Source organism: Dama dama, chromosome 19, assembly GCF_033118175.1.
Source record: "Dama dama isolate Ldn47 chromosome 19, ASM3311817v1, whole genome shotgun sequence".
Classification (NCBI taxonomy): domain Eukaryota; kingdom Metazoa; phylum Chordata; class Mammalia; order Artiodactyla; family Cervidae; genus Dama; species Dama dama.
This window is the reverse complement of record NC_083699.1, coordinates 37,105,109-37,119,097: the sequence shown is the minus strand read 5'-3', so window position 1 is coordinate 37,119,097 and position 13,989 is coordinate 37,105,109. Positions and strand designations below refer to the sequence as shown.

Below are 13,989 nucleotides of genomic sequence, written 5' to 3'. Positions count from 1 at the left end.
CTCTGCTTTAACTTTTTAATACGGATGTGTCAGAAAGAGACATACAGACAGACACAGACAAACACTCAGGGAGGAAGGAAAGAGAGGGGAAGAAAGCAGGAAAGGAAGGGTAGGAAGGAGAAAAAGAATTAGAAATTATGGATGGCACAAAATTAAACATTTGAGACCCTGACTTACTACTAGGGCATAAAAACTGTACCTAAGGACTACTATTCATCTTTCTATTAAAAATAATTATCACCCCAACTCCTTTTAAAAATACCTTAGAACCACAGTATTTCTTACCAGCGCCAATACATTTAGAAATTCTCGTGTGTCGAAATGCAGCAAAGTCCGAATATAGGGATAGATTTCTTCTTCAGGGGGAGCTTCTGTTGAATGCAGGCGAATTAGAAATTCAAAAACCTGCAAGTTGGAAAAAAAAAAAAAGTTTATTCTTTTCTCACAAAGTATCTTGCTGAAGCAATGATTCCCATTTGTATAAAATAAAACCAAGTTGAATTTAATTTAAATTGTCACTGGGTTATAACTTCTCTAACCTCTCTCAGCTATAATTACTGGCTCCAGTGTTGGTGTGCAGGCTCTCTCCTGTCATAGCAGATAGCTCTGGACCCACATGCAACCCTCAATTACAATTTGTCTTTATTGCATTTTAAGAGAGTAAAAATGTTACGAAAATGCACCAACCTGGTTTTTAACCAAGGGAACAAGATCTTCAGGGATGTCACCCAGGGGATAGGCACGACCTGCTAGACAACAGCTAGAAGAGAAGAAACTGAATGGATTTGGTGACTCTTAATGGGCTAACTTCCTGGGAACACACTGTTCTCAAACACAAGATACTAGTCTGATGTTTAAGCAGGCTCAGCTCTTGTCAGTTAGGTCAGGTCCAAACCCAGATCGAGATGATAGCCAGTTCAGAAAACGTGGGTGACAGAAGGTGGTGGTGAAATAACACATCCTGTGACTAATGACTTTAATTTCTTTTTATTTTTCCTAAGAAAAACCCAAGCTGCACTAAATGAACAAGAAGGAATAAGGACAGATTACCTAAAAGTCTCACACCCAGCATCTGGAAAGAATCTGACAGCATCATTATACTCTTAACAGGTAAAAGCCTCAGGTTCGCAGAGACTTTTAAATCCAGTGGTTCTAAGAATGGTGAATAAAGATGGGAAATGAGCTAGGCTAAAAAATATTTATAATCGGACAAGCCTTTTGGGGAGAATTAGAATCTCATGAGAAATTAACTGTATGGTTTTACCTCCAAACCAGACCTTCCTAATGACTAGCTCTGGGGGCTGAGTTATAAACTGTCTTCTGAATATGTCCTTATTTTGGTGGCAGGGGGTGGGGAGGAGTAAATTTTAAACCTCTTTGAAGTAGTCATCAATTTTGAATGTTAGAGACAGCTGGGTACCAGCATATTCTAAAAAGTTGAAAGTGCAGATGATAAAGAGCAAGGTAAATTTTACTCATGTTCTTCTATACTAAAGAATTGATGTAACAAATTTGAAAGAGGTCTCAAAGTTAACTCAGATGCATACAGAAACTAAAATGATGTGCCAGCAGGTTCTGCCACCTTCCTGCTTGCCTGCCAGCCAGTTATCTATGTAAAAGCTCTATTAGGACACAATTCTGAGCCTGCATAGTCTATCAGAAGAATTCTGATTCAGGAGTAAACAGATAAACATTTCTGCTTACTTCAGTCACTAACTTTGTTCATGATGCAAACTAATTTCTTGCCCTTTTACATAAAATATGGACAAAAACATATTCCATAGACTTGGTAGTAAAAGTGAAATACTCTGTATCAAGATTTCTCAACCTCTGCCCTACTGATATTTTGGTATTCTTTGCTGTGGGGACTATCCTGTTCACTGCAGAATGCTAAGCAGCATCCCTGGCCGCTATGCATTAAATGCCAGTAGCATCTCTCCCGACACCAGTTGTGACAAAGCAAAATGTCTTTAGACATTGCAAATATATGGCAGAGGAGAGCAAGGGTTGGGGACAGAATTAATGACTGTTCAGAAGCACGGCTGTACATGAAAGAACACTGAAATATGAAAGCACTATACAGATGAAGAGATGACAGTACCTCTGAGAATACAGAAGAAGTTTTATAAAAGAAGCATACACACATAAGTAAATTAAAAACCTCTTACCTAATATATACAAGAAGCTTGTTGCCCATAACAACTTGCTCATCTAAAATAGAAAAGTATCTTTAGCAATTCTCTCTCAAAAGCTTTTTAGAAATATAATCTTTATATGGAAACAACAACTACCAAAAAAAAAAAAACAAACAAACAAAAAACCCTTTGGCATTTAAGGTGCTCTAGGTATATTCCCAAACAATAGGAAAGTGAGATAAGACCACTTTAATTAATACTTTTTTTTTTTTTTTTTTAAGAATTTCTGACAGATTCTTTTCACAGACACAAAATCAGTCAGTCATTCAAGGGTACACATACAAAAAAAGGTGTAAACCTTGTATAGAGATCTATGTATTTTTGGCTTAACTAATAGCTTGGGCCAAGAGAAGGTGTTGAACAGGCAATGATTTGACAAATTAACTAATTAATATTAAGGTATAATTTCAATGCCTTCTCATTTGCAACATGGACTCTTACTATCTACAATATTCTAGGCTAAAGGTCAGTGTTCACAAATGTTTAAGAAACTTAAGACTAAACACTCTTTATGACCTTTTGTATCCTAAAGTTATGTCTAAGATTCTGTCATATGGTAGTATAAATTTATTTCTTGGTTAAAAGAAACTGGAAACATAATTAGACCAAGTTTTAGGCCAAAAGATCAAAGTTAACAAAGAATAGTATAAGAGCATCAAGAAGGGGTGAAGTGATCAGCAATCCTTATGGTTGGTAGGAATTTATGGTTGGTAATACTGATGAACTGAAATTTTTGACAATACTGGAATAATACAAGCAAGGGTACATCTCTTAATCAATAATCCTTTGTAAAGACTCCAAGTCTGTGTTGTTGTACATGTAAATAAACTTGAATTGCTCAAAATTACATGAATAATTACATTCTGCTTCAATTCCACACATTTTTTCCAATCAATAAACTTTTACTTTTTTAAGAGAAGTTTTAATCATGTTACAGCAAAATTGAGATGGAGGTATAGAGATTTCTTGTATTTCCCTCATTCCTACACCACACAACCTCCACCACTACCAATACTCTGCCCCAGTGAGACCTTTCTTGTCATCAATGAACACACACTAGCATATCACCTGAGGACCGCCAAAGTCCACAGTTTACAGTAAGGCTCACTCTTGGTGCTGTACACTCTATAGTGTGTCATTCACTCAGTCGTGTTCAACTCTTTGTGACACCACGGTCTGCCCATGGAATTCTCCAGGCAAGAATACTGGAGTGGATTGCCATTCCCTTCTCCAGGAGACCTTCCTGACTCAGGGAATGAGCCTGGGTCTCCTGCATTGCAGGCAGATTCTTTACCATCTGAGCTACCAGGGAAGCCCTGTACACTCTATGGGTTTTGACAAATGTATAGTAACACATATCCACCATTATAATATCACAGAATAGTTTCACTGCCCTAAAACTCCTCTGCTCTACCTATTTGTCCTTCCATTCCCTTTAACTCCTAACAAATGCTGATTCTTTTATTCTCTCCATGGTTTTGCCTTTTGCATCATGTCAGATAATTGGAATCATAAGTCGTTGCCTTTTCAGACTGGCTTCTTTCACTCAGTAATGCATTTAATTTTCCTCCACATCTTTTCATGGCTTGATAGCTCATTTATTTTTGGTACTTAACGATATTTCATTGTATGAATGTACCAAGTTGATTCACTCATTCACCTACTAAAGGACATCTTGGTTGCTTCCAAGTTCAGGCAGTTACGAAGAGAGCTACTATCCACATTTGTAGTGAGGCCTTTGTGGAGATAGATTTTCAACTCCTTTGGGTAAATGAGTGCAGTTGCTGGATCACACAGTAAAAGCATGTTGAGTTTTATAAGCAATTGCCAAACTGTCTTCCACAGTGGCAATACCATTTTCCATTTCCACCAGCAATAAATGGGAGTTCCTATTGCTCCACATCCTAGTCAGCATTTGGTGGTGTTGCCGTTTCAGATTTCAGCCATTCTAATGGGGGCTCGAACTACCGCACAATTGCACTCATCTCACACGCTAGTAATGTTCAAAATTCTCCAAGCCAGGCTTCAGCAATATGTGAACCGTGAACTTCTAGATGTTCAAGCTGGTTTTAGAAAAGGCAGAGGAGCCAGAGATCAAATTGCCAACACCCGCCGGATCATCGAAAAAGCAAGAGAGTTCCAGAAAAACATCTATTTCTGCTTTATTGACTACGCCAAAGCCTTTGACTGTGTGGATCACAATAAACTGTGGAAAATTCTCAAAGAGATGGGAATACCAGACCATCTGACCTGCCTCTTGAGAAACCTATATGCAGGTCAGGAAGCAACAGTTAGAACTGGACATGGAACAACAGACTGGTTCCAAATAGGAAAAGGAGTACGTCAAGGCTGTATATTGTCACCCTGCTTATTTAACATTTATGCAGAGTTCATCATGAGAAATGCTGGCCTGGATGAAGCACAAGCTGGAATCAAGACTGCCAGGAGAATTATCAATAACCTCAGATATGCAGACGATACCACTCTTATGGCAGAAAGTGAAGAGGAACTAAACAGCCTCTTGATGAAAGTGAAGGAGGAGAGTGAAAAAGTTGGCTTAAAGCTCAACATTCAGAAAACGAAGATCATGGCATATGGCCCCCATCACTTCATGGGAAATAGACGGGGAAATAGCAGAAACAGTGTCAGACTATTTTTCTGGGCTCCAAAATCACTGCAGATGGTGATTGCAGCCATGAAATTAAAAGACACTTACTCCTTGGAAGGAAAGTTATGACCAACCTGGATAGCATATTTAAAAGCAGAGACATTACTTTGCCAAAAAAGGTCTGTCTCGTCAAGGCTATGATTTTTCCAGTGGTCATGTATGGATGTGAGAATTGGACAGTGAAGAAAGCTGAGTGTTGAAGAATGGATGCTTTTGAACTGTGGTGTTGGAGAAGACTTTTGGACTCAGAGTCCCTTGAACTGCAAGGAGATCCAACCAGTCCATCTTAAAGGAGATCAGTGCTGGGTGTTCATTGGAAGGACTGATGTTGAAGCTGAAACTCCAATACTTTGGCCACCTCATGCGAAGAGTTGACTCACTGGAAAAGACCCTGATGCTGGGAAGGATTGGGGGCAGGAGGAGACGGGGATGACAGAGGATGAGATGGCTGGATGGCATCACTGACTCGATGGACACGGGTTTGGGGAGACTCTGGGAGTTGGTGATGGACAGGGAGGCCTGGCGTGCTGTGATTCACGGGGTCGCAAAGAGTCGGACACAACTGAGCAACTGAACTGAACTGAATGGGGGTGTGTGCTGGCACCCCATCACTGTTTTAATCTGTAATTCCCTAATGGTGCTGAACATCTTTCAATATGCTTACTTGCCATCTGTATATCTCCTTTGAGATGTCTGTTCAAGTCTTTGTTCATTGTTTAATTGGGTTATTCATTTTCTTATTGTCAAGTTTTAAGAGTTATTTATATATATTTTGGATAAGAGTCTTCTGTAAAATATATTCTCCCAGTCTGGATTACCTTCTCATTCTCTTGTTGTCATTTGCAGAGCAGAAGTTTTTACTTTTAGAGAAGCACAGCTTATCAATTACTTCTTTCATGGATAATAATCTTTCTTTCATGGATAGTGCTGTATCTAAACATTCATTACCATGACTACAGTCAATTAAATTACTGCCTGTGTTGTCTTCTAGATACTTTACAGTTTTGCATTTTCCCATTAGGTCTATGGTCCACTGTGAGTTAATTTTTGCGAAAAGTGTAAGGTCTGTGTCTAGATTCACTAGATTCAGGTTTGCTCCTTGGAAGAAAAGCTATGACCAACCTAGACAGCATATTAAAAAGCTGCCACTTTGCACGTGGATATCCAATTTTTCCAGCACCATTTGTTGAAAAGACTATCTTTACACCAAAAGCTTCTTCAAAGATCAGTCCACGATGTTTATGAGAGTCTATTTCTGAACTATTTTGTTCTACCAATCTATTTTTTTTATTCTTTTGCCAACACCACATTGTCTTGATTATAGTAGGTTTACATTAAATCTGGAAGTTAGGTAGTGTCAGTCCTCCAACTTTGTTCTTCTCTCTCAATACTGTTTTAGCTAACCTGAGTCTTTTGCTTCTCCATAAACATTTCAGAGTAAGACTATTAATATCCAAAAAATAAGTTGCTGGGATTTTGATTGGGATTGCACTGAACCTGTAGACCAATCTGGTACAAAATGACATCATGACAGCATTGAGTCTTCCTATCCATGAACACAGACTATCTCTCCATTTCTTGAGTTCTTTGATATCTTTCATCAGAGTTTTGTAGTTGTCCTCATTTAGATCTTGTACATACTTTGTCAGATTTATACATAAGGGTACTAATATAAATGGTATTTATACCATGAAATACAATGAAATTAAAAAGACACTTACTCCTTGGAAGAAAAGTTATGACCAACCTAGACAGCATATTAAAAAACCAGAGACAATAAATAAATAAATAAATAAAAAGCAGAGACATTACTTTGGCAACAAAGGTCCATCTAGTCAAAGCTATGGTTTTTCCAGCAGTCATATATGGATGTGAGAGTTGGACTATAAAGAAAGCTGAGCGCCAAAGAATTGATGCCTTTGAATTGTGGTGTTGGAGAAGATTCTTGAGAGTTCCTTGGACTGCAAGGAGATCAAACCAGTCTATCCTAAAGGAAATCAGTCCTGAATATTCATTGGAAGGACTGACGCTAAAGCTGAAGCTCCAATACTTTGGCCACCTGATGCGAAGAACTGACTCACTGGAAAACACCGTGATACTGGGAAAGGTTGAAGGCAGGAGGAGAAGGGGACAACAGAAAATGAGATGGTTGGATGGCATCACCGACTTGATGGACATGAGTTTGAGCAAGCTTCGGGAGCTGGTGATGGACAGGGAAGCCTGGCGTGCTGCAGTCCATGGGGATGCAAAAAGTCAGACATGACTGAGCAACTGAACTTAACGGATAAATGGCAGTGTGCTTTTATTTTTGAATTCCACTTGTTCACAGAAGGTATACAGTAAAGTGAATGCCTTCTGTATATTAACTTTGTATCTGCAAACTTGCAACAATTGCTAATCAGTTTCAGGAGTTTTGGGGTCAATTCTTTCAGACTTTCTACATAAATGATCATGTTACCTATAAACAGTTTTATTTCTTCCTTTCCAATCCATATACCTTTTATTTCCTTTTCTTATCTTTCTGCACTAGCTAAGACTTTCAGTATGATGTTGAAAAGCAGTGATAAGAAAAGGACATACTTGCCTTGCTCCTCACCACTAAATTTCTCACCAGTAAATACATTAGCTGTAGGTATTTTGTAGATGTTCTTTATCAAGTTCCACAAGTCTTCCTCTATTCCTAATTTGCTGAGAGTTTTTATCATGAATAGGAGTTGAACTTCGTTAAATGCTTTTTCAGCATCTACTGATATGATCATGTGATTTTTCTTCTCTCATTCTAGTGATGTGATGAAATACATTACCTGACTTTCAAATGTTGAGGCAGCCTTGCACACCTGGGATAAACCTCACTTAATTGTGGTGTATAATTCTTTTTATAACTTGACAGATTCAATTTGCTAATATTTTGCTGAGAATTTTTGTTTTTATATTCATGAGAAATACTGGTCTATAAGTTTTATTTCCTTACAATGTCTTGGTTTTGGTATCAGGCCTCATAGAAAAAGCTAGAAAATATTCCCTGAGTTCTGTCTTCTGAGAGATTGTAGACAATTGGTATAACTTCTCCCTTAAATTTAAGTTTAGCAAAATTCATCAGTGAAACACACTAGACCTAGTGTTTTCTGTTTTGGAAGGTTATTAATTACTGGTTCAATTTCTTTAATAGGTACAGGCTTATTCAGATTACCTATTTCTTCTTGTGTGAGTTTGGGCAAATTGTATCTTACAAAAAATTGGCCTGTTTCATTAGGGTTATCAAACTTATGGGCATAGAATTGTGCATAATACTCTTATTATTACTCTTCTAATGCCCATAGGATTTGGACAGCTATCCCTTCTTCCATTTCTGACATTAGTAATTTTGTGTCTCCTTTTTATACAAGCTAGCCCAGCTAGAGGCTCAGATTTTATTGATCTTTTCAAAGAAAGAGCTTTTGGTTTTCACCAAACACCCCCAAAATCAACAATTTTCTCAACTGATTTCTTATTTTCAGTTTTATTAATTTCTATTCTAATTTTCATTATTTTTCTTTTGCTAACTTTGATCTAATTTGTTCTTCTTTTTCTAAATTCCTAAGGTAAAGCTTAGAGTATTGATTTCAGATCTTTCTTCTTCTCTAACATATGCATTCAATGTTATAAATTTTCCTTGAAGCTCTGCGTTAGCTGCCTCTCACAAATTTTTGTAAGTATTTTCATTTATTTCAAAATACTGTTAAATTTCTTTTGAGATTTCTCCTTTGTCCATGTATTATTTAGAAGTGTGTTGTTTAATCTCCAAGTATTTGGAGACTTCCCAGCTTTCTTTCTGGAGAAGGAAATGGCAACCCACTCTAGTACTCTTGCCTGGAAAATCCCATGGATGGAAGAGCCTGGTAGGCTGCAGTCCATGGGGTCGCCAAGAGTCGGACACGGCTAGCGACTTCACTTTCACTTTTCACTTTCATGCATTGGAGAAGGAAATGGCAACCCACTCCAGTGTTCTTGCCTGGAGACTCCCAGGGACGGGGGAGACTGGTGGGCTGCTGTCTCTGGGGTCGCGCAGAGTCAGACACAACTGAAGTGACTTAGCAGCAGCAGCAGCTTTCTTTCTCTTAGTATTTTCTAGTTTAATTCCATTATGGTCTGAGAGCAGGATTTATATGATTTCTATTCTTTTAAATTTGTTGTGCTTTATGAACCAGAACATGGAGTTTTTTATATTCTGCTTTCATTTTTGCTCCACATATACATGAAAGGTAATTTTCAAGTTTGTTTCAAAAGGATTAGTTTCAGGGCTACTGAAAAGGGACTAAGAATAATGAGGGATTAAGACTCACCAAATGATCTTCCCTGCTCCTGTCCTTACAGAAAGAAAAAACTACAAAACCTGGACATTATATGAAAAGCTACCTGAAGGTACTGAAGAGGGAACAGAAGTAGTAGACAAATCTGGCAGGAAGTTCACATTCACTGGGAACAGGACAGACTGGCACCCATGCAAGTAACTGCACAGAGAGGCTGTAACAGAAGGAAAACTAATCTTTCTGGGAGAGGGTACCAGAAAAGTGAAGGAAACCATGAATGTGGAAGAGACCAGTGAAATCTCAAAATAGAAAGAGTCAAAGAGGGGATCTTCAAACTATCTACCCATATTAGTGACTAATCCCTAAGCTGCTGTGTATGAACAACAATCAGAGCAGCTCATCTAGAGAGAAAAAGTCAGAACCAAGACGAGAGTTCACCCCGAAGGTCCTAGAGTAGTTGGCTTTGGTGTGGAGTTCGTGTGCTCAGAGGAGAGGAGACAGGGACGTGCACAAGTAAATTACCATCACTGGAGGTTTGCAGTCTGAGACCAAGTGCAGTCTGTGTGCCAAGCATAGTAGCAGCTGGGGGCTCACGTGGGAAAACCAGCAATCTTTCAGGTTGGGGAGCTAGAGAAGTTAGGTGATGTGAACAGTCAACAGACCAGCAGAATCTTATAAAAAGGTAAGCCAGAAAGAGGATCTTCAAACTTGATTACCCTCATTATTGACTGACCCTTAAGCCACACAGATGGAACAGAATCAAAGCAAACCAGCTAAGGACAAAGTACCTTTTGAGAAGAAACTGGAGTCATAACAGAAACAGAGTTTGCAATTCAAGCACAACCAAGAAAATTACCTGATAAAACGACAAGAAAAAATTATTGGTGGAAAAAAATAACAAGAATCCAGAATCTCCATAATGTAACATTCAAATATCCAGGATACAATCTAAAATATTTCATCATATTTCATGTGATGAAACAAGAAAATAAAACATGTTTTTCTTAAGGGAAAAGAAAATCAAGTCCAAACCTGAAATGAACAAAATGTTAGAAGTGATAAGAATTTTAAATCAGCTTTTATCCTCAATGAAACAAAACAAAATATGTTTCAACACATGAAAATTTGAACAGATAAATGAAGAGATGCTGGAGAGAAACAGAAGCAATAAAAAAAGAACCTAGTGAAAATTACAGAACTATAAAATATGATCATGAAAGACAAATATTCAGAATGGATTTAACAGCTGAGTTGACATGAAAGAGAGTGAACCTGAAGGCAGAGCAACAGAAACTATCCAAGGACAAGGACAGAGAGGAAAAAGGCCAAACCAAACAAAAACAAAAGCCAGAGGGACTGACCTATAAGATGATGGAAGGAAAACCTCCAATAATCTGCTCCTCCATGAAAGCAAAGAGAACACTGGCAGATATGATCAAAATCAACTTTTCCAGAACTCTCGAAATTACTTAAGGCTTCCAATAATCCTAGGAATGTTTAATTCAAGGAAAATGCCTGAATCTCAGTAAGAACAGTGAGCTTCACAGTGGTTTAACATTACCTAGTCCCACTCACTTTTTCCCAGCTTCACCGTAGCTTTGAAACCAACAAACAGCCTTGCAACTGTGGTAGCTGTGAAAACCAGCACCCATGCAACCATTCAAGGGGGCAAAATGGGTTTGGAGTACCCCGAAAGCCCATCCTTTAGAGAACTATCACTGTCTAACCTATCTGGTAGCTCACTTAAAAGCTCCATTCTAGGGCTTATCTTTTTCTTTCCTGACTCAGAGCTTACTTGAAGCAAACAGCACTATCCTCAAAGGATATTTAACTTTACAGGTGCCAGAGGCAGTGCACAAGAAGGAACTGATTAAAGACCCACCAGACATAGAACTGCCATATGACCCAGCAATCCCACTTCTGGGCATACACACTGAGGAAACCAGATCTGAAAGAGACACGTGCACCCCAATGTTCATCGCAGCACTGTTTATAATAGCCAGGACATGGAAGCAACCTAGATGCCCATCAGCAGATGAATGGATAAGGAAGCTGTGGTACATATACACCATGGAATATTACTCAGCCATTAAAAAGAATTCATTTGAACCAGTCCTAATGAGATGGATGAAGCTGGAGCCCCTTATACAGAGTGAAGTAAGCCAGAAAGATAAAGAACATTACAGCATACTGACACATGTATATGGAATTTAGAAAGGTGATAACGATAACCCTATATGCAGAACAGAAAAAGAGACACAGAAATACAGAACAGACTTTTGAACTTTGTGGGAGAATGTGAGGGTGGGATATTTCAAAAGAACAGCATGTATACTATCTATGGTGAAACAGATCACCAGCCCAGGTGGGATGCACGAGACAAGTGCTCCGGCCTGGTGCACTGGGAAGACCCAGAGGAATCGGGTGGAGAGGGAGGTGGGAGGGGGGATCGGGATTGGGAATACATGTAAATCTATGGCTGATTCATATCAATGTATGACAAAACCCACTGGAAAAAAAATAATAATAATAATTAAAAAAAAAAAAAAAAAAAAAAAAAAGACCCACCAGAAAATTTAAAAAGAAAAACTGGAGAATGGAGGTCTTCAAGGGCTTTCAAAATCTCCAAAATACTTCTGGAACTCTAGAAGTACATGGACATGTACAGTTAAAGGGCTGTGGACACATGCAGGAAAGACCTGAAAAGATTTACAACCTATGCCTGACTTTAAGGATCTGCACAAGCAGGAAGTAACGGCTAATAAGGCAGAATTGTAAACTGTCTACTGCAGCATCAGAACTCCAAAGTAAAATAAAAGCTGACAGACCTAAAATAAGAAATAGATATTTCAACAATAACATTTAGATACTTCAATACTTATTTTTCAATTATGGATAGAACAATTAGAAGAAGATGAACAGGAAATAGAAGTTTTGAACAAAACTATAAGCCAACTAAACCTAACACACATCTACAAAACATTTTAGTCAACAACAAACCACATTCATTATCTTCAAGTGCACCTGGGATATTCTCCAGAATATGTTAGGCTATAAGTTTCAATAAACTAAAAAAATAGAAACAACATAAAGTATGTTCTCTAAGTACAATGGGAAAAAGTGAGAAATCAGTATCAGAAGGAAGTGTGAGAAATCCAAAAATAGGTGGAAATTAAACAACAAACTTCGAAATAACCAATGCTGCTGCTGCTGCTGCTAAGTCGCTTCAGTTGTGTCTGATGCGGTGCGACCGCATAGATGGCAGCCCCCCAGGCTCTGCCTCCCTGGGATTCTCCAGGCAAGAACACTGGAGTGGGTTGCCATTTCCTTCTCCAATGCATGAAAGTGAAAAGTGAAAGTGAAGCCGCTCAATCGTGTCCAATTCTTCCCGACTCCACAGACTGCAGCCTACCAGGCTCCTCCGTCCATGGGATTTTCCAGGCAAGAGTACTGGAGTGGGTTGCCATTGCCTTCTTCGAAATAACCAATATCTCAAGGCAAATTATAAAATACTTCAAGATGAATGAAAATGAAGATACAACAGACACAACTTATGGAACATAGCTAAAGCATTGCTTAGAGATATTTGCAGCTATAAACACCTATTTTAAAAAAAAAAAAAAGTAAGAAAGATTTCAAATCAATAATCTAGACTTTCACCTCAAGAAACAAAAAAAAAATAAATACATAAACCCAAGGCAAGATGAAGTAAATAATAAAGGCTAAGCAGAAATAAATGAAAAAGCAAAGAAAAATAATATCACTAAGATCAAAATTAGTTCTTTGGGGAAAAAACAATAAAATTGACAAACCTTTAGCTAGACAGATCAAGAAGAGAGAAGACTCAAATTACAAATATTAGTAATAACAGACATCACTATAAACCTTATAGAAACAGAAAGAATTGTTAAGAGAACACCATAACCACTATATGTCAACAGATTAGATGATAAATTAAATGGACAAACTCCTAGAAATACAAAAACTACCAAAACTGACTCAAGAAGAAATGAGTAATCTGAACAGACTTAACAAGCAGAGACTGAACTAGTAATTTAAAAATTTCCAACAAAAAATATTCCAGGCTCACATGGTTTTATTAATGAATTCTACCACATATTTAAAGAATTAACACCAATCCTTCAAAACCTGTTCCAAAAGACAGAAGAGTGAACACTTCCCAACTCATTTCATGAGCAAGTATAACAAGATATCAAATATACTTGATACTAAGAACAAAAAAGAAAAGATATGAGAAGAAAAGTATAGAACAAAATCTTTTATGAAGACAGCCATAAAAAATTCTCAGAAAAATTTAGCAACCTCAATCTTACAACATGTAAAAACAATTATATTGTGACCAAGTGAGATTTATTCCAAGAACATAAGACTGACTTAACATACAAAAATGAATCAACTTTATAAACCATATCAATAAAATAAAGGATAAAATCCACAAGATTATCTTAACAGATGCAAAAAAAAAAAGCAGTTGATAAAATCCAACCATTCCATGTTAAAAACACTCAAATTAGGACAGAAGGCAACTTTCTCAAAATGATAAGACCATCTATGAAAAACCCACAATTAACATCATATTCATGGTCCCATCACTTCATGGGAAATAAATGGGGAAATAGTGGAAACAGTGGCAGACTTTATTTTGGGGGGGGCTCCAAAATCACTGCAGATCGTGACTGCAGCCATGAAATTAAAAGACACTTACTCCTGGGAAGCAAAGTTATGACCAACCTAGACAGCATATTAAAAAGCAGCGACATTACTTTGTCAACAAAGGTTCATCTAGTCAAGGCTATGGTTTTTCCAGTGGTCATGT

General features: G+C 37.8%; 1 protein-coding gene across 4 annotated transcripts in view; it reads right to left on the bottom strand.

Annotated features, from left to right (window-relative positions):
• Positions 1 to 13,989, bottom strand: part of VPS8 (VPS8 subunit of CORVET complex) — a 288,453-nt gene that overhangs the window by 169,590 nt on the left and 104,874 nt on the right. For all 4 annotated transcript variants that reach the window (XM_061166734.1, XM_061166737.1, XM_061166735.1 and 1 more), the window contains 3 exons: positions 2,169 to 2,211; positions 688 to 760; positions 286 to 405 (listed from right to left, as the gene is read on the bottom strand). In XM_061166734.1, coding sequence (XP_061022717.1) covers positions 286 to 405; positions 688 to 760; positions 2,169 to 2,211 — 236 coding nt within the window. The remainder of the gene's footprint in view (positions 1 to 285; positions 406 to 687; positions 761 to 2,168; positions 2,212 to 13,989) is intronic.